This window comes from Apteryx rowi, unplaced genomic scaffold (assembly GCF_003343035.1).
Source record: "Apteryx rowi isolate R43461 unplaced genomic scaffold, aptRow1 scaffold_156, whole genome shotgun sequence".
NCBI classification, from domain to species: Eukaryota; Metazoa; Chordata; class Aves; order Apterygiformes; family Apterygidae; genus Apteryx; species Apteryx rowi.
The window spans coordinates 266039-288074 of NW_020447819.1; the positions used below are offsets into that span (position 1 = coordinate 266039).

General features: G+C 37.4%; 1 protein-coding gene across 11 annotated transcripts in view; it reads right to left on the bottom strand.

Annotated features, from left to right (window-relative positions):
• The window catches only part of TRPM1 (transient receptor potential cation channel subfamily M member 1), a 160815-nt gene that overhangs the window by 13106 nt on the left and 125673 nt on the right, over positions 1–22036 (bottom strand). For 9 of the 11 annotated variants that reach the window (XM_026059363.1, XM_026059362.1, XM_026059361.1 and 6 more), the window contains 13 exons: positions 18405–18477; positions 17429–17529; positions 15049–15219; positions 13499–13633; positions 12468–12518; positions 10790–10930; positions 9506–9535; positions 6717–7012; positions 5943–6171; positions 4393–4515; positions 3910–4041; positions 1160–1288; positions 56–307 (listed from right to left, as the gene is read on the bottom strand). In XM_026059363.1, coding sequence (XP_025915148.1) covers positions 56–307; positions 1160–1288; positions 3910–4041; positions 4393–4515; positions 5943–6171; positions 6717–7012; positions 9506–9535; positions 10790–10930; positions 12468–12518; positions 13499–13633; positions 15049–15219; positions 17429–17529; positions 18405–18477 — 1863 coding nt within the window. The remainder of the gene's footprint in view (positions 1–55; positions 308–1159; positions 1289–3909; positions 4042–4392; positions 4516–5942; positions 6172–6716; positions 7013–9505; positions 9536–10789; positions 10931–12467; positions 12519–13498; positions 13634–15048; positions 15220–17428; positions 17530–18404; positions 18478–22036) is intronic. The other 2 variants (XM_026059367.1, XM_026059370.1) reach the window with 2 other exon arrangements.

The following is a 22036-nucleotide window of genomic DNA, read 5'->3' on the forward strand; positions in this document are numbered from 1 at the left end:
TTTAGTTTCCCATGTACCTCTGATATACATCATTTACAATAACTTGAACACTAACCATCTTTCCAATCATCATGACGTAAGGTCCCAGATACTTGTTCACACCAAAGATATCTAGTACTCTAATGTACCAGAAAATGATATCTACACAGTAAATCACTCTTCCATAACCCATGTAGGGCTGCTTCTGCAGGCGAAGAATTGCTCCTATCATAAATACTAAAATAGCCACCAGGTCAGTAATATTCCAGTATTCCTGTAGCCAAACTTTCACTTTTTGGCTCAGCTTGCCAGGCTCTGACATCAGAATCTGAAATAAAGAATGAACAAGGAAATCATTAGGAAAAACTCCAAGTTACATTTTTGAAATAATAGTCATGAGACAAGACCAATCTTATACTCAATAGGCATCTGGGACACCATCCCACAGGCAGCAAAACTGGACTTATGCAGCAATGTTTTTGGTTACCAACAGGCAACATTTTCTTTTCATTCCTGTTTCTGTTTTGGCTTAATTACACTATTTTTTTGTTGTAGGATTTAATCATTAACATTTAAATCAGGAGATCTGGCTTACTGATTTTGTATCTGCATTTACCTCCAAATAAAGTCAGTATGAATGTGTACTCAGAAGGGAATTGTGAATCAGAGAGGGAATAGGCCAAGGGCAAACCAAACTGTAGCATGCAGATATGGTGGAAGTTTTTATGCTATCTTCCCCATGTAAATGTACCAAGAGATAGGTTACATACTGCTCCTGGCTAATTCCTCGAAACTGCCTGCAGTTCTCATCAAGGATGCTGCATCAGAAGTGAACAATGGGACCAATGCAGCTGGTACCTACTAGGATTTACTCTACGAGCTATGGCCATGCCCTCCCTTGGAAATACACATAAGAGAATGACAGAAACTCATTCTGTCATTCTGAATACTGTCCTCAGGGCATTTTTGCCTGACCTTTTGCCCAATAAGAGAAGGTTTTAAGATACAGGAATGGGTTATACATGAAACTCTCTTCAGTGACGGGCAGTTTAGGACTTTATGGCTAAGAGAATCTTCTCTCTTGTATATGGCTTCTCAACACTCTGCATAAGTCCATATCATTATTACCTCTAAGGAAGAAGCGCTTTCCAAGGATTATGTTAGTATGATCAGACTTTACCTCTCTTACTTTCTCTAAAGCCAATGTCACAATGTAGGAGATGACAATCCATTCCTGGACTGATGGACACTGTTCCATTGGCACCAAGATCATATAATTAAACAGCATCAAGTAACCCAGGTATGATATCTACACCAAAAAAAAAAAAAAAGAAAAAGAAAAATAAAAATAAATCTGTTATGGACTTGAGATGACAGATTCTAGGATCTATCTGCAGTTAGGCAGTATTCAGTTACTTGAAATAACTACCACATAAAGAACCAGTCCCTGCTGGTTTCCAGTAGGAAGTTCTGGAACTTAATTGTAAGTCAGTAGAACAATAATTCAGTTTTCCACAACTACTGGTGACTGCTGGTGTGGATGTGCAGCTGCTGATGCTGCTGTCTCCATGCCTCACAGCAGTCATCAGTGATTGGCCAAGCTCAAAACTTCAGAAAGCTTAGAAGTCCTGAGTTCGGAATCCAAAATGGATTCAATGGCTATCATTTGCAGGAAAAAAAAAAAAGGTAAGCAAAACAGTAATAAAACAAAAGTTTTTCCAGGAGGAAGACAGGGTTTTTTAAAGAAAAAATAAGTCAGATATTCAATGTAAAGTGCTTATCTACCATCTCTAATAGATCTAAAGCAGAAAGAGAAGGCAGGGCTGTGAGTAGCAGCTACCTGGAGTAGAGGGGAAAGGAAAAGCCACACAAGCTGCACCATGAAATAACAGAGGTGAAACAGTTCTGGCAGAACGTACTCTTTATGCAAAGCCAGAAGCACACAAGCTTCTTATATTAGGCCTTAAAACACTTTTTCCTCTGTATTTGTTACTTAAATCCACCTGCATGAACAAACAATATGCTTGCAGATATTTTGGTTACTTTAAGTAAACTTTAGCCTCAGGAACAATTTTCTTGCTGAAGCCTAATTCAGTAAGAGCACAGAAGGCTGCATCAGCATGTCCAGTCAGAAAAGAAGAGACCAAACACAGAAGGCAGCAAAATCTTCTTTGCTGAGGGGCCTGCAAAATGCATGAAAGTGAAGCCTTCCCTTAACTGTGATATTTGTATGAACACATATTGAAGTTGTGCCTAATCATAACAGCATAATACACTGCAAAACGCCTTAAAATACTATTTTTTTCTATTTTTTATTTTGAAGGTATTCACATTCTCAATTTTCATTTTTAATATCCCCAGAAGGTGCTGAACATTCCAAATACATCAGAGAGACACTAAATACGTATTGTGGTTTTCAATGGAATATAGGTCATTTGTATGCTTTTATCGTGAGATGTGACTATCACAAGATGAGAAAGTTACTCTGTTACAGTAGTACTAGGAACTGTATAAAATTACAGAAGCAGCTAACTTGCTTCAAGTGTATTGAATTCAGATGTATTTTGTTTATACCTGTCCTTTAAATTTTATTTCAATTTTTAGAAAATAAACAGGCATCTTCAACAGATATGACAACTCTGAAGAACTGCAGTGTGACTGTGACTGCTCTAAGAAAACAGGACTCCTTCATCAAAGCTTTGGAAACAGTAGCAGGCCGTACTGGCAGTCCTACAAATTTAGATGATCTTTCCAGAAGTGCCAACATTTCAAGTCATCTTCTTATTCCTGACAGATTCAGGTGTTGAAGACTTTTACTTGGGTAAGGAGAAGTTTTCTTCTCTGAAAGAAGTGGGCCTGCTGCAATGCCCTCACTGCAGCTGCCAGGCACACCAGCAGAGGCCATGGGCCTCCAGCAGTGGGAGGAATGACAGATGCTGTGAAACGTACGATCCAGGCTGCTGGATTATCTGAAGTTCATAGAAATATGCAGGACAATTCCAGTGCACTCTGGATCAAGCCCTTTGCACCTGGGGCTTTTTTAATCTTCTAAAACATACTTTCTTTACACCCATGAAATCATGTTGAATACTTTGGTGTGAAATTAAATAGGAATTTTGTATTTAAATTATTTATATAGGCAGTAGAAAGGGATCAGTACAGTGTTTTGCAATTATGATGTGCTAAAACTAAAAACCTGTATAATTTTAGGACATATTAGATATGAGAAGTCCTAACTTTAAATAAAAAAGAAACCAGTATCCTTCACATACGGCACACATTAAATTTATGAGCAGTAGCATAGATACTTCTTTCTGCTTTATTAAAACAGTTTGACACCAGATAATTCTTGATGCACTTCATTAAATAAAGAAAGATTAGATGCTTTCCAAAAATCAAATCTTTTAGTTTAGATAGTTTTTAATTATTTAAATATGAGAAAAGCTCCTACTGGGTCTTAGAAAAGTCTGCATCTGTGCTTTCGTCTAGGCTGCAGTTGTCTGAGCATGACTGTCAACTAAGCAAATAGCAAGCACTGAATACTGTGGCATTACTTGGGTTATAAAGTATATTTCAAAGCAGAACAAGAGCCAAAGCCTTTAGAAAGCAAGAGAATCCAGCCCTGCTGGGATGACTGGATTGTGGAGCTTGCACTGAGTTTAGCATATGATTAGCCAGACAGGGTCTCCTTCAAAGTCTGTAGGAGCTTTAGAGGGTGACAGCATAAGCTAGTTATTCATTGTTTCACTGTCCGTGCTTCTCTGTCCGTGCTTCTTTCTCTGAATAAAGGGAGTGCATTATTCATTAAGGAGATTCCATTAAAGTCACTATTATTTATTTATTACTTGATTATTATTTCATGTAGGAATCTTTTAAAGTTTCACAGATGTAATAAAAATGATCACCATCAGTTTAATCAGCATGACTTACTGTGTAGAACCAGAATTTGACAATGGGTGCATTATAGAACTCATAGATCTTTGTTCCAATTGGAAGGCTTCTCTGTTTTTTATTTCCATTCTCTTCATCTCCTTTCCAGGAGCCTGCATCCACATTTGCATCCTGGAAGACCAAAATTGTCATTTTTCACCAACTGACATTATTACATATGGTAGCTTTTCTCAACTACAATCCCAGCCAACCGTCAACTGCAAGATGCTTCCTCTGAGCACTCAATCACCCCAGTTCTATTGTCTTTTTAAAAACTTCTAAAATACACATCCTCAACTGGAATAAATCAGTGTAACTACACAGATAATTTATACGCCCTGAGAATCCAGCCTATACACTCCCAAGCTTTTCAATGATTTTGATCCCACCTAGGCAGTTAAAATTTTAACCTGAATGGCCTAGAAGTCAGCAAATTGAGTTTGCTTGAGGTATTAGAACTTCCTGATAAACTCCAGTACTGACCACATTTTCCTCCTCCTTTTCTTTACCCTCTTCATTTTCTCTTGATGACTGATAAGAATAATCATCATAACTGCGAAACTCTAGGAAAAGGATGGCGGGAGGGAAGAGGATCCCCATTATAACCTGCACAACAAGAAAGAATTCAACTTAGACTGCAGTACTTGTTTACAGTAATAATTTTTATAACAAGACAACCCCCCTAAACAATGTTTTCTTTTGCATGACATTCAAGATACTCTGCTATCCCTAAACCTACAAAAATAATGAATATGTAGTGTTTATGGAGTACTGCCAATAAGCTGCTGTGTGGAAAGATGGCACTCTGGCAGGCTTCCCATCTCCATGAATACACTGCAATTAAGAAACTGTGCTCCAGAATGAGATTTGAGCAGGTAAATTACATGGAGTGACACAGTGGCACTGGGAGAAGGGGTTCAGGTACTTTCCGGAGTTTATAGTTACTTTAGTCAACTACTATAATTAGTTTTTCTAGTCAAAAAAAACCTTGCGAAAGAGTAAAAGAAGCTTTGCAGATAGCACTGGGAGAGTTCTCTTACTGAATGAGATTGCAGAGATACATAAACACAGGTATGAGTTGATGAAATACAGAAAAATGGTTAAGAAGAGAAGAATGTAGGTAATGAAACTAAGACATTAGTGGACAGATTAACACTCTGGAGAAAAGAAAGGAAATCAATAAACAGATTTAGAAAGCACCATGATGCAATCTGAGAGGCAGGAGACTTGCCTGAAGATTTTAAATGGGTTTAAGTGGGAGACGTGGGAAGGTAGAAAGAAACTGAGAACAACAGAGAGAGGGCAATGCGTATGTCAGCTTGGGAGCATGGCCTGGGAAGGCAGACGTGGCACTTTGTCAGTAATGGGGGATACAGGAAATAAGGAGGTAAGACTGAAGGTGGCACCATGATGACAGGCCTACATATGGATGACAATCACTGCATTATATAACAAAGAAAGGATTATATCACATCAAAACACGCACAAGCAAACACCACCCTACTTCCATAACACTGTTTCACTCAGTATGTCTCATTTGTGACAGTCTCCTTACACTACTCATAATCAGAAAACATGCAAATCAGTACACGGAATCAAATCACAGAAGACGGAAATAAAAGTCCCACACAATGCAATTGCACGGATTCACTCATCATCTCCGAGTACCATTTGGTAGAATATTAAGCAGTGTAAGAACCATCTGTCCCTAATGGGGATCTTTTGGATCATATACAACTAATTTTTAATCAGAGGTATATCTTTTCAATGAACAGATTTCATTATTCATCAAAAGCCACAACTTTGCTCTCAGATTTCAATCACACTAAGCTTTTTACGGTCTTACATTCTCCTTTGTTATGGGGTAATGTTCCTTAAATGTCCTGAATTTGGAAACAAAAAAAAATTAGCTTCAAAACAGATATGCTCTTAAAACACCTATAGCTAGTAAGCCAATTTGTTCTATGCATACACTATACATGATGCAGCGTTATGTGCAATAAGCTGCACCTTTGACAGTACAAAAGAAATACCTTAAGGCCTGGGTTTTTCCGCATGCGTAGTCGCCCCATCCACATGTCTGTTAAAAGCATCTGGCTGCACGTGTGAGCTATGAAGTCCCTATGTTTAGCTGCCACAGCCAGTTTCAGGCAGGTGGAATTACTCCAGTTTTTCAGTTCATAGGTCAGTAATTTCATAGCAATCTGCTCATCATGTTTATAGGACTGATCCAGAAGTTCAACAGCCAGCTGGCCAAAATCTCTGGAAAATACAAGATAAATCCAGTGAAGTGCGATTTAAAAATCACAGTGCTTGCTTGCATTTGGGGTTTCCATTCTGTTCAAAGGGGGTCATGTCTTCCTGCCTGCAGGTACAATGACCAGAACAAAAAGTCTCAAGCTTGATTTGGGACAGTATGCCAAAGTGCCAAATTTTTAGTAACCAGAGAGAATCAGCTTAGATCAATGACATCTTAAGGCTGGTTTAGATATATGATCAGATACATGTTCGTTTACATGAGCAAATCTTGGAAATAACTTTGTGAAGTAAAAGTAGCTAGCTGTACAGAGAAAGAAGCTGAAGAAAGAATGTGTGCTGTCATGAAAATACAAGTCTTCTCCTAGCTAGTGTTGCATTCAGACTCTGAAACCAATTTTGCCTTGTTTGCTGTTGATAAACAGGCTCCAAATAGGATTCCATGAATCCACAGTCCGAAAATTAATTGTACTTTACTAAAAATAAAGCTTTCCACAGGTCAGAAAACCCCTACATCAGATAGGCATGTACTCTGCTCCACATCTACTAACTTTGAGTTGTTGTCCAGGTCCTCAGAGATGTCATCCACCAGTTCACTCTCAGAAGATTCATGGGCCATAGACTTGTACAGTTTACAGGCAACAAGTGCTTTGGCCATAGCTTCCTCCCCTCGCTGCCAAAGAAAGAGTGCCATCTTTTGCCGTTTCATCAGCACGGCCCATACCATCAGTTCATGAAACGGATATCGAAAGCGGCTGACTTCTGGGTCATCCACATCAATATCGATCTTCTCCTCCTTTTTCTTCTTCTTCTTCTTCTTCTTCCCTTTGGTGGGAGGCTCATCATCCTGGGGAGAACAGAACCAAATTCTCCCCATCAGCTTTTAAGATCTAACCTGACAACTGCATCATGCAAAAAAAGCATTGAGAAGATATGATATTTATAGTTAAAATTTTAATTTGTTTTTGCTGTTTACTACAATAGATGCCAACAGTGACAAAACCATGAAGAACAACATGGGACAGAGCATGCACTGGGCTAGTACTGGGCTGGGTTAGTATTTTAAACAAGAGAACGATATATTGCATACTTAATTACAAGTCACCTGTCCTAGATGAGTACAGTAGAACCATATCATACCCCATCACTTTACACTGTACTGTAAGTATATCTCTACTGCATGTGTAATTGCACCAGTTAAATTGCAGTGAATTAATATTTAATGAATTCTATCGCAGTGTCAGTGGAGCTTTACCAAACCTGAATTCACTGTAAATAGGTTCCACTGTAATTTCTAATTTAATATGTCTGCATCTATTCTTGAAGAACAGTGCTGCATATCTCAGGTATCAAAGCAGTTTTCAGACTGACATGCAGGTGGAAAGAGTGATAAACATGCAAAGGGAAAAGGCAGGCAGGTAGTGTCCTTAAGAACAGTAAGATACTAAAGGGAGTGTTCACCTTTGAATAAGCAATCTCCTCTTATGTATGCAGTGAAAACGGAAGGTATAAGTATCCCATTTCTTAAAGGGATAGGGAGGATAGGCCATTACTACAGGAACCAACATGGAAGTAATTGAAGGGAAGTACTGACAATGAAGCAGGATCCTGAAGGGAGAAAAGCCATGATTGGGAAAATTAGGGTTTAAAAAACGTAGGAAGAACATTGCATATATAGGTGTAGACAGAGCTCATCATCATCACAAGGTGTGATTCCAGTCTCAGAGGCGTATTGCAAATAAAAGCAGTTACTATTCTAACAAATTAGTTCCTGTTCACATAAGCAAGCATGGCATAATGCACTATTTTATGACAGTATGCAGCAATATGAACTTAAACACAAACTCAGGGCTCAGCACTACACCCCCAGGTTCCAAAGAAGACTCTTCACTCACCAATGAAATATGTATTTCTCTTCCAGCAGTTCTGAGACCTGCAAGTGGCTACCTTTGTCTCTTATGGAAAATTTAGTGGTCATTAATAGCATGCACATGAAGAAATTGTTGGGCATCTTCAAAGCAAAGGGCATGGAATTTCAAAAGGAGGACCAAAAACTGCACACTAGAAAAATCAAATCAAATCAAAACCCTGAGTAAGAAAAACAAGTGCTAAGGAGCCTAAACTACCAGTGTTAAAGCTGTTAGTGCTTGGGGGGGAGGGGAGGGATTCACGCCAGATGACTGACCACTTTAGGGAAAAAAAGTTAATTTTTAATTTCCCCTTTCTTTTCTCTTGGAAGAATGGAAGTGGGCTACACCCACTGTCAAGTGGAGAGAACAGTCCAGTTTGTGTCATGTAAAAACATTTCCCACTGAAAGAAATAGGAAAAATCAAAATGTGCTACTGGAGAAACATGAAGTAACCTGTGTGTGATCAACACTGATCAAGTAGGGCTGCACCTCTGAGAGGCTGAGCATTTAGCCTTGATCCACTAGAAAATATGAAGTTGATCAGACAGGAGATTAATCATGATTTACACTTTCCCTGTAGACGAGAAAGCTGCTTATCTGCTTGGGGAAAGAGAGGCTTTTGTATGTGGGTGTGCTATACACCAAATTTAACACAAGCATCATGTACATATACTGTGTTCAAATACTCTCACAGCATTAATAAAAGCATAGTTCATAGAGAAATGTTCCTATCCTCTTTGTGTAAAGGCTCTCCTAGGGTATATTAATGCATTTTTCAGGAACAAAAGCAACTACTTCCAGAAGAGGGTGAGGTTTCCCCAAATTAAACATCATCCCAGACTGGATCCTGAGCACTGTGATTTCAATTTAAAATTTCTGCAGACACACAGGTAATTGAGGCAGGGTTTGGACCTGAAATTCTGGTTCAGCTCCATCTCATATTTATAAAGCATGGTGCCATAACTGTTAGCAAGGATGTTTTCTAGTGGAAGATAGAATCTAACATGTCACAAAATGTTTTTTTACTCCAGTTGAATGTTTCTCTATGATAAAAATCTTATTTGTGCATAGTTACTTTACAGTTGAGGGGGCTTTAAGCATAAGTAGCACTGCTGGATCACATTCTCTCTTCCATATCATCAGTGTTCAGATCTAAATGCTTAAAATCTGTAATATGTTCCAACAGGGAATGTGTTACTGCATAATAATGCTAAAAACTGCTTGAAGATTATAGAGCAAAGCTCTAAGCCACTCTCAAGACCTTACCCATAAAAAAATATCGTAAATATTTCAGAGGCTGTTCACAAAATGGAAGATCCTGTCTAGCTGCTATTTACTTTAAGCCAATAGTGAAAAAGCTAAGAACAAGTGCAGAATTTTACCAATAAATGTACTGTTAAAAACTGTATTTTACAATAAATCCAACTTACCTCCATCCCGAGCAGTTTAAGAGCTTTTGGCTGAATATTAAAAATAGAAAAAGAAATTAGTTAGATGGGAGGGAAAATTCAAAGACAAAGATACCAACGAAAACACATTTTAATTTGCTTACATAGGCTATTATTAAATTTACTATTCCAAATAATCATACCATTAATCTCCCTCTTAATTGTATTTGCAGTGAAGGCAATGGGGTAGAAAACATTTTCCATCCTGAACCCAAGTGAAATCTTTTGATTCAGATGGAAGAGTTAAATGACTAACTCAATCAGTTACCACTTTGAGAACAAAAATCATGACACGATCACAAAAAGTTAAAAAAAAAACAACAGTGCTTCTAAACAGTTATAGGGTAAAGATACTCATAGGAAACAGTAAAAAACAAAACAAACCTCTTGTACTTTCCCACTAAAAAATTCCCTCTTTTCTATTATGAAATCTCTGATTTACTTTTTCTGTAAAAGATTTATTTGTATGTTTGTAACCATCAGGTAGTACAACACTATATATGTACCATATGTTGGCTAGAGAATAGCTTGCTTGGGCTTTGGCATTCTGACCATCTGAAACAATTGCTTTTTTGTATTTAGGCTATGGAACTTTACTTGACATTCAAGGTTGAACTAAGCGAACAAACAAGCTAACAGAGAAAATTAGTCTACTTGCTTAGAATAGAGTTTTTAACAAAGCAAGCCCTGCGCTCAATAATCTCAGGACCGGGTCATGACTATGAAAAGCTTCACTGGTATTGCAGTGGATTCAGTGAGATACGATTTATGCTCATAGCAGGTCCTTACAGAACTCACTGTAATAGGTTCATAGTTCTGTATTCAGATTGAAACCTTTGCCGTACCCAGGTTAAAGCTATTGTTGATTATATTTAATTGATCAATAGGCCTGGTCTGACCAATAAAATTTACAGTTAGATGAGCGCTATAGTTTTAAGCCAAAGCTTAAAGTAGGAATAAGTGAATATGCTAACACCAGAGTTAGAAATGCTTGGATTGTAAGCTATTGAAATGGGAGGAATTTCACTTCCAGAACAATGTATTTACTACCTTTTGCGTCCTCCTATCATTTAAAAATGTATTAGGTTAAAAGGTATTAAAAGGTATTTTACAGGTTTCTTATACGACTTCACTACCAGAGTTTCAATTTCAGTTGCACAGCATTTTAGACCTGGACATACAGTGCTTCACAAAGAGGAAGGAACAGAGGGTTACTTATTTTTACCATCAGCTTGATGGTCACATCTAGAATTAACTCATTCTTACCCTCTTTGGTCCAAATAAATTATTATAAAGAGTCCGAAAACTTTTTCGAGTATAGTTGCAGCGATAAGCTCCACCCATGAGATATTCAAGTACAAGACCAATATCTATTAGGCTGATATGATAATCTGGTGGAAGATTCCCCTAACAAAGAAAACAAAATAAGGATTTAGGATAAGAAAACATAACATATATTAAATTGCCTGGCTAGATGTATCATTTCATGCTTATATTGGAATGTGGGTAATATTTATAGCTGATGGTCTCAATCTCTCAGTATTTGTATGAAATTAATAGCCTCTGATTCATATCATGTACATTTTTGGGCCATTTTTTTTTCATGTTGGCAGTGTTTACACATGAGGACAAATTTTCCATTTGCGATTTACTCATCCAGTATGCTGGTGTCCATTCAATACAGACATGTTTAAAAGAGTTATTTTTGTGAATTTAAATAACTTTGTACTGATTATCATTAATCCAGTACAAAAGTATGGCCTGCTTAATTTCACAGTGAATACCATACATATCCTGCATAGTATGGAAACTTATATTTCATCACCATATTATCTACAAAGTCAAGACTACAATGCAGAAGACTTGGGTTAATCTGCAGCCCAAAACCGAGAGAAAAAACAAACTGTATAACTTCCACTGTCATATTGTTAAAAACTAGAGAGTTGCATTAACCCTCTCAGAACCATGAGCTGAATACTACGCTTCATTGTTCAAACTACATCCTACAACAACTCTGATTCCACAGCACCACTGAGCAGTAACTATGATGAAGCAACTATATCCTAAACAAACACATCACCTCCATGTTAACCCAACCGAATCCCCAAGACTGCCGCTGAATGAGTGAGCCATGAAAATGCAATGAAAAGGAGAAAAGAAGTGGACAGAAAGAAAAGAATGCAGAAGAGCATTAGTAACACTGAAAAAGACAAACACTGAATGAGATAAGTAAATAGATCAATATGAGTTATACATTAATGCAGTACTGCAGAATTCCCACACTAAATCTCCCTGGAATAAAAGGGAGTTTTCCTTGCAAAAGAAATACAGACTATTCCATGTGTTTAAGTTGTACTGAATAAAAGCCCCAGACTTTAAACAGAGCAAATATAACAACAGATCTTACGATGAACTTGTTCACATATAATGAACTCTTTTGCATATAATGGAAACAAATGAATAACAGATTAAGGAGTTGTAGCACTGAGAAATAGAATGGATCTTCTCTCAAGTAAAAGAAGCATCGCTTCGGAGATAAAATGACTAAAAACATTGAAGGAAACAAACAAAAGGGAACAAACTCTGTACTGGCAAGTGTGGGGTCCTGATAACCTAGCAGGCCTTACCTTTCACTTCTCCTTTGTAATGCTGTATTGAAGACTTCTTGTAGAAAAGAACAGTTTCAGTCTAAATTTGGATTAATATATTACACTTCTAGCAGCTTAACTTTCCTCTCCTTAGTTTTTAAATTACTAGCAGTGTAATATAGTCACATCCCATTTAGACTGACACCACTGTTGCCACAAGAAGTAATTTGACTTTCCTTCACAGCTACCATCTAATTTCAATTGTTTGTTTTCCCCCACACTATGCTTGCTTTTACTGCTGACTCATACAATTAACATAATCATGCAAATGTAATGCAGCTGTTAGCTAAGCTTACCTTCTTCACATCTCTGACTAGCAAATGCAGTGTATTTGGTGGACCCAGTCTCTGAAACAAAAATTATTCACTGTCCATTAGAGCTTCAATTCTTCATATTTTTCACAAACAGAAATGCCATTAAATGATCTGCCTCCAGCTGTAAGCAGAACTGCAGGCAACCATATGCCACCACCACTCTTACAGGGCTGAAAAGAAGGAACCGGGCTACAGTGACAAACACAATTATGTCAAGATCTGTGTAATCCCCTTCTTATAATCCTTTATGTGGTGGTCCAGGGTCCCTGATTCAAGTCACAGTGGTTTGTGGTACTGCCAGAACTTGCCCTTGCAGCAGGACCCACAGGGGACTGGAGGACTAGGCTGTTTTTACTTTGTGTGAATGCTGCCCTAGACTACCTGCCAGTTAAATTGCAGGAAGAGAAACAGTTCAGCATTAGTTATGTTCCTGAAGAATTTTTTGAGGCTTGGGTAGGGGAGAACTTGAACCAAAAAGCACCGATGTTCTATGGTACTAGGAAAATCATTTTGCTCCACTGAGCCACAAAGAAAAATAATACTGCAATGTGCTAACAATAAAAGTTGCTGTATAAGCACTTTCTAAATTCAAAATCTTACTTCAATAATATTAAAGTATACATAAAGGAAAAGTAACTGAGATTAAAAGTAAACCACCAGTATTGGCTGGTATTAAAGTTTTACTATCTAAGTTCTTTAAGTGTTCTTACTGTGCATTTTAAGTACATCACTATGCTTACATGATAAACCATAAGAGCTTCTGAAGGTTGCTGTAGGCTCAGTCATTAGGAATGTGTATATGTATGAAAACATTAGGCCATTAGGAGTTACAGCAACGGCTCCTTCTACCACTATCCAACTTTTAAGTACTGTCAAGGCTCACAGATTTGCAGAAACCAAACAATTTTTGTAGCATACATTGGAAGAAGAAGAAGAAGAAAAAAAGATATCCCTGTTAAATACAATAGCAATAGATACTGCAGGATATTCTTTTATTGTTTCTGCTCACTCACGGTATTATAAAGTTCTTCCAGTCGAGGTATAGTAAGGAAGTGCTGCATGTTCACTCCGTTCTCAATGAGAAGTTTCACAAAGTCAACTCGATCCAGAACCAGCGCATCCAGCATAGCCTGCTCCAGAGAATTCACCTGAATTGCAGAATGGAGAACATGAGACTACACAAGCAGAGAAGACGTGGCTGGCCAACCATAAGCATTTCCACTACTTAGGAGATTCCCAAGTTCCCAAATATGTAGATTAATCTACAAGTGAAAACCAATTTAGAAAATGATGTTTCACCCATGTGCAAGTAAATACAGATTGTATAGTTTGGTATAGTCTACAAATGGCAGATGAAGTACTGGTAGAGAATGTGACTGTAGCTTTCAGTCATTTCATTTAGTATTTTACAACTAAACCAGGCATACCATTCTTCATATATTTTGTGAAGAAATTTACTTGCTCAACATGATAGGAGCAAGTTAAAATGAAGAAAAACAGTGTATAAATTTGAAAATAAGTTAACATAATTTACCCTGATAACTCATGTATGTATCAACCACTCAAACTGCTGCCTAAAAGAGAAACGGCAACATGTAATGCTGAAAGACTCAAATCATCTTCAAAGAAACACTTCTTTTCCTTCACCAACTCCATTCTGCATTTGGAAAACGTTGGTCAGAAAGCCTTACGGATGTTCTCTTAACACGGCCTAAGGGGTTAGAACCCAGTGGGAAAGAGGAAAAGCCCTTGAGTAGCAGTCTCCTTGACACATGAACTTTAATCCAGACAACTAAATCCTCCAAACTACTGCAACTGGAAAATGAAACGCTTAGGAACGGAGATGTTCAAGTTGTGTGCACTTGATAAATAATGTGTACAGGGAAGGATGAAGATGCTCACAGGTGTCCTTATTTCCTTCTGACAAGTGCAGGGAAGAAGATGCAACTTTGACATGGGATTAGGTAGTGTTTCCTGTCTCAAAGATTGAACAGCACCAGAATTTCCCTGCAGAATACTACCGCTGAGGCTATGGAAATGTGCAAATAGGTACTTTGTAGAAAGGAAATGTGTATTTTCCCCTCTCTCTTTGTTCCCCAGGATGACCTAGCCGCTTTGGCTCTGTGATAAGAAAACAGTTCACTCCTGCTCAAAAAAAAATTTGTAAAGTGGAATAAAAGCACGAGACTGGAAAAATTAAGTGAACTCTAAGCAATTAAAAATGACCATTTAAAATGAAATTTTAAAACTGCAGACACTCTTTTCACATTCCTATCATGATGTCTTTAAAATACACAAAAAGTCTCTCACTAAGAAACACGATTTCAGTACCCAGGAATAACACATCTCATGTCTTAAGTTCATGTTGTAGAGGATATAATGCCTTTTGCACCATTTTGCAGGATATTTAAAAACTAGTATTGTTTGGATAATTCACTCTCTCACAGATCTTTAAGGTAGGCTAAATCCCACCCCTGTCAACTGGTAGAAAGCTATAGAGAGAGAAGAAAAAAAATGCTCAAGGAAGTCCTTAATGGTTTTAATACAAATATTTCCATCTCACCCAGTTCAGAAGTTCAAGCTTTCTTGGATCTGTTTCTTCTTCTGGTTCTTTTGCTTTTCCTCCCTTTTTCTTCCCTTTTCCTTTCCCTCTGGCTGCTTTAGTCTGAGCCACTGGAGACTTCTTTTCCTTCTCAGGGGCTGTACCATCAGTAGCTGTAAGGCTTCCTAAAGGCTGTATTTAATAATGCACGAGTATTAGAAATCTAATTGATTGTACAGTGAATCTTTCATTGAACATACTCCTATTGAGCTCACTCCCCAGTCACCGCTTCTTGCACGCAGTCAACCTAAGATGATCCTCTCCATAAGTGTAAATAACTTTTCCATAGTCCCAGATTTACAACTGCTTTAAAGTTATTATGTCTAATGTAGTTAATAACAGTGAAAGTGAAAGAAATGAAGTAGGTAGACTGTCATGGGACTTAACATAGAGAATGACTCTCTCAAAACAAAATCAGTGTGAGAGGACTGGGAAGATACAATACTGAATTATGTGACACTTCAGCTTCCTTGCTCTCAGTAAAAGAAACAGTTAAAAAAAAGAAAAAAGAAAGCTGGATAAGGAGCTGGCAAAAAAGAACTTAAGGAGAATGTTGCATGATGCCAAATAGCATCCATACCATGGAGGTGGAAAGGAAGAAGGAAGAGCCACTACCTGGTTCATTTACATTCTGGAGACAATGTTTATGTTTATGCTTCTTCAGACACAACCATCCTCTGCTACATTCTTCCCCATTCTAATCTGTCTACCCAAGACAGGGAGGTAGACATATAAATATCTTGCCACTACTTGCCTGTGGTTTGGAGGCTTAATTTGCTCCAGCCAACACACAGCTTATATAACCTCTGTGCACACATAAACCTGATCACAACTACCTGTGCTCTGCACAGAGAACTACAGGACCAGGCCTATTGGGTTTTCCCTTAACAAGGCTTGCTCTCCGTGTTTGTTATTGTTTGTCTCAAAAATAACCTTTTCTCCCTTGCTAGCATGAAAGCATTCGTAAGCCTGGACAAAACTGCATCTGCCAACTTGCAGCGCATGCAGGACTGAAAGCAATCTTCATGAATTTGGAATGACAATGAACTACAATTGATTCATATTGTTTCCACAGATTGTTATGGAGTATGAAATAGGACAAAGCAGTAACTGGCTTCAGTTGCCAATTGGTACTTCTGAATCTAATCATAATAATATGGAGACTGGGACATTCCTTCCAAACAAATGTTTTATTATAATAATACTTTATATTATTTAGGATCATTAAATACTCTCTGTATAAGCATTTTAATGGACTTAGAATATTGGAAACATCATATTACTGTAAGTGAAGAAATAAAACAGCATATGCAGCAACATTTGTTAGTAGACTTTAAATTATACAGGATTCTAGATGAAATGGGCTCTACATTATATATAGCGTGTACATGAATAGTATTCTACCGAGTACCATTTTATTTTATAGTTTCAGGAAAGACATCTGAATTAAAAAAAAAAAATCCTTGTACTTCATTCTTACAGCCTCTTGCAGCCTAGTTTCCTCATGACACTTTATAGTAATTCAATACCAGATGGCTCATGCAGCAAAGCAAAACCCATCAATTCAGTGAGCCAAGAAGTGGCTTAAACAGAGCATTTTAGCTAAACAAATGAACAAAGGCACTGCAGTGTTTCACTGCTGACTTCAACTAGTGCAGCATCAAACTAATAATTTGAGAGAGAAAATCCCATTTCAGTACCTAAAGCTCTACTGAAGATCCCCTTCTTAGTTCATTTGGCACAGCTCTCCCTGCTAGGGGCCTATTTTCAGCAACGGTTTCTTTTGGTCATCAGGATTTTGCTTCATTAATCCAAATCAAGATTTTCACAGCTGTTAATGACGTGAGGCACACAATTCCTCCTAAGCAGTGCTGTGAATCTCAGTCTGGCTGTGTACTTTAATAGGTAGCTGGGGACATTGCAACTGCAAGCACATGTCAGTGAGACCATCAGAAGTCAAGAAAATGTTAGCGGATCACACAGTTCACTGAGGGTGACCAGGACTGCTATTGTCCAGCTGTATGTGAGACCACAGATTGTTTCCAATAAATGCATTTCTTGCTTCCAAATCCCATGAGGATTATTAAACAGGGTTACTTTTCTGCTTGTCATGAAATTGCTTTTCTAAAGCACACAGTTTAAATCATTGCTAACTTTCCGCAAATAGCAATCTGAGGAAATTTCAAAACAAACGGGTCATCCTCAATGAGATACCCTATATGAGGTTGTGACAAAACAGAATTCAATACTCTTTCTGCTGAAAAGAAAATCCAAGGAGTGAATATTTGACTGCTTATTTTAAATTATTACCAAATAACATCACTAGGAAAACCAGTCTTACCGGCCAGTGAAGTCCGAAAACAAAGATTTGGCTGCGTGCAATGTCTACGCGATTCCAGGCCAAAGCCAAGCTTAGCTGGTCTGGAGCAGATGCATTGGTACCTAAAGAGAAAGAAACCACAAGTATTTGGTGTTTTATGCATGATGAAACAAGATTGGACAATCTTCTTTAATTTACTTCTCCAAGAATTAGAAAACAGCAAGCCTGGATCCACAGTCTATTACCATAATTCTATTACAAAGCAGGGGATTCATCAAATAAGTTTATCTTCCATTTGACTCTATACTCACAATTTCAAAAAGGATTAACCAGATTCTCTCCCTACTCACTCCTCTAAGAACTCCCCACATTGACTTTATATTCTGTTGCTAAAGGCAGACATTGAACCTTTTTTCCAAAAGAATCCTTCTCTCAGCTCCTCTGGCTGATCCTGCAGATATGAGTATGGTAATTCCTCTCTTTATCTCAGCATTAGGGACTCCAGTATTCTCATACTGAACCTGTATCAACTACTAGGTGCTCTGCAGACTGAAAACAGATGCTGTTTCAGCAAACAGGACAAAACTTCAAAAAATTGGGAACTGATCCTAAATTTTGCCCTAAGGCTTAAACAGCACCATTTGAGGTCTGGAAAAATCCAGTTAGTTTTTTAATCTCCACACCATTTCTTCTAATTTTATTAATATATGCCAGAACTGCAATAAAATGTGTTGAAATACCAGGACTATAGTTGTTGCAGTGTTCCCATCCCAGGGTTTCAGATGAGGAAAGTCACACAAAAATTTCAATCCAGACTTTACACTTTGAGCTAATCAGACCTTAACCTGAACTTTAAGCCAAGCATTTTCAGGTTAATTGTTTGAATGCAAGAGAACAAATCAAAGGCTTTAATATTAAGAGTCAACCTCAGATAGCATACAGGACTGTCTTATTGGGGTTAGTTTGTGCATCCTTCCTAATTGCTTGCAGGACCCACCTTTGAGGAGAGCAGTTAAGATAGACATCTCAACGTCCTGTTGCCCTTCAGACCCCATACGGAATACAGTGATCTAAAGGGTAGCGTAAAAACAAACACACAGAATTAGAACACATAAAAGAGAGAGACTAAACATGCAGACAGAAAAAAGAGCAGAGTGGTAAAGCTTTATAAGGCTTGAAATTTTTCAAATTTTACGGTTCTACTAAATTTATCTTTGAAATTTCACAAAAACATTGAACAAAGCTTTTAATAATAAGGTTATCCTGAAAAATTCCTGCATTAGTAAAGGTGACAAACTTGATGAAATTCTTCACCAAATTTTCACAAATGGAGATAAAATTGCCATGCCAAACTCTGATCATTTTCTGACAATTCTATTACTTTCCAGTAGTAATGGAAATGCCAACTTGGAAATGGAAATGACAGTTACTTGAGGTAACTATCATAGTATTCATTTGATTGACTATCAGCTCAAACATTTTTGAGTTATGGGGTATCTTACATGCTGACAAGCAAAATACCAGAAACTACTAATAACGAAAAGTGATTATTTCTAGTCACATTTGCTTAGTTCAGTCTCTTACAAATTACTATCTTTAAAAACAGAAATTCATGTAAATCTTAGCCACTGAGAGAACTACATATTAAAAGATGAATGATTCAAAAGCATAATTACCGAACATTTTATGTTAATTAAATTAATACTGAATACAGACAAAAAAAAAAAACAAACCAAAAAACAAATTCTTCATCCTTTGAAATCATTTCTTCACAGCAGAAGCTAGGATTAGGTACTGAGAATGGCAATTTTCCCAACAGTTTAAAATGGATTTTGCATGCAGGCAAAGATAATTGTTTTCCACAATTACATTAGCAGAGAAAAGAACTTAAGGAAAAACTTTATTCATTTACAAGAAAGCAGACAAAATGATCAACAAATGCATAAGCCTGGTTAGGTTGCACAGGTTACCTGAAATCTTGAGCCACTACTGGTTAGACTTCGGTGCCTGAATTTTACTGAGTAAATCAGGCCTCCTCTCATAAGCATTTTAAATTTGAAACCGTTTGACTAAGGCAGCTGTTGGCTGTCTTTACTCAATCAGTTCCTCTAGGAAGGCTGATTCTCTTACAGTCAGCTTACCATAGTCACGCTTATTACCAACTGACTTCTGATGAAGGTGTATACATCAGTATGGAACTGATTTTGGCACCATACAAATGTAAATATATCAGTAGTATGTTTACATTACCTAGACATTCTATAGACTTTAGAGTCATTCAGTACAATTTTATGTAATTATCTTGGCATGCTAATAATAATTCTGAATGTGTGAGAAAAACACACTGATACGTGTCTGTTTGATTGCACTATAGAGCTGCACTACTATAAAACAGCACTTGTACTGCCCCAAATGGCATTCGCAGCTGGACTAATCCTTAGAGAATTTAGTTCTGACATAGTTATTTAAGTATATATTGTAAAAAAATCACTGGAAATTGCATAATCTGGCTTTTATGAACCTGAGAACTAAGTAGTATCAAAATCTGATCAAAACCAAGGAACAGAGATAAAACTTGAATGGCACCTTCTCTTGCAGAAATCCCTCCAAAACAAAGGGAATTCAGTATCAGATATGATGACGCCCTGGAAAGGAAAGTGTTGGAGAAAGCAGGGGAAGAAAGGAGGCATGATTAGGAAAAGAGGAGACTGCTATCATACTAAACAGGAAACAGGAGATTATTCTTTAGCATTCAGGTATTTAATTCTCATCTTGAAATGTACAAATATGTAAGCAAGAACTTCCATGGCAGCTAAAATAAACATTAGAAAGGAAAGTCTAAGGCATGAGCCAATACTTGGCATACTCTCTGGCAAAAGGCCAGCTTTTTGGAGCATGCAGGGAATATGAAACTGCTAGGAAGTCCACAAACAACCTAGTGATAGCAGATTTCCACCCCAATCCTAGATCATTTCAATTGTCATAGGACTCTTCCTGAAAAGGGCTGACAGAGGCTTTGTTGATTAATGCTTAGAGTCATTGACCATGTTTTCTCATCTGTTCCTTGACTCAGCCAAAACCTCCTAACTTCACTGGCTATTTTGGATGAGCTCTTACCCATTAGAGTGTAGGTTCCTATTGGCATGACCACTGCAGAGAATATACAGTGCTACAGTTGCCATTATACTCTAAGGAATAATTTTATTTAACATTTGAAAAACTTCAAAACCAATATCCATTGTTCCAAAGAAACAGAATAAAAATAACAAACATCATTTAGCTTATTTATAACTTAAATTTTCTTTATATTCCAAATTCTTTGCTAGCCACTTCCATACTGATGAGAGAATTGAAGAGTACAGAAAAACAGAAATGGACATCTCAGAGAGTTGGAATTCATTCAGTGGAGAAGATTAGATAAGTTGCATTTCTGAATGTTTTGTTTTTCCTCGTTATCCTTCGACTGGGACATCAGGAATAACTCTAATCTGATAACACTGATTTCCTCATTTCTGGTGTTTACACTAATTGCTCAAAAGTAATGTGAAAAATGATGCCTTGATTGGTATTTTGATCACTGGGAGCAGCTTACATAAAAAAAGGACTAGCACAAAGCTTCACGTACAGATATGGTGAAGTTTCTTTCCATTCTGATCAATCCCATAGTGCTGACTTCAGCTCTATACCCTATTACTCTAACTGGGATCAAGTGACATCTCCATTGTGTTAGCCCTTTATTCCCTACTGATATCAAGTCAATATGAAACCACACAAGATGTAAACAGAAGTATGCATGTGCAGAATGTTGGGACTGTTAATTTTCTGCCAGCTCTATTTGTTAACTGGGCCAAATTTTACACATTTTGACTCAGGTCTTAGTTGCGCAAAAACTTACTGAAGAATCAGTCATTTACAAAAATAGCGTATAGGGGCTGCTTCCCTTTTTATATAACAATGCACCTGACCTCATGGTCGGACTGACTCACTGCACTGACTCTAGAGTAAAAAGGTAAGAGTAGTAAGAGTTAAATTGTATTCATTTTCTTTGCTCCAAGCCTGAAACTGGAAATGCAAATGCTGGCAAATAACATGTGTAGTATTCCCATGGCAAGTACAAAGCAAATACTCCAGGGAAAAGATTTCTTTGTTCTTCCCTCATATTTCTCTGGATACAATAGCAGGTTATGATGAATTATGGGTTTACCATGCGTCATTGAACAACTAAACAACTACTTCTAGCAATCAAAAGAACATTCCCCACTGAAGAGAGCATACATAATAAGGAATGTCACATTCAAATTACTGGTTTATTAAAATTTTAATGAAAAAGTTTCACATTATCTATTGGGAACAGTATAAAATTCGGAAAGACCAGAGTTTAGGGTTTGTACTTTCTAAGCTGACTGGAGACAAAAAGTGTGGTTTCTGTGTACAGAAAATATGCTTGGTTTTAAGGGAGCATGAAACATCAATTTCCTAAGAAGTTAGAAAAATCTCCCTCTTTTCTCAGTCTCATAAGAAAAGTTTCATCTGTAGTTCAAATAGTTTCCTTACTGCTGCTCATGTTATAGGCATCACCTCATTGGTGATAGAATTAGGCATCACAGAGAATGAAACTGCCCCATATTT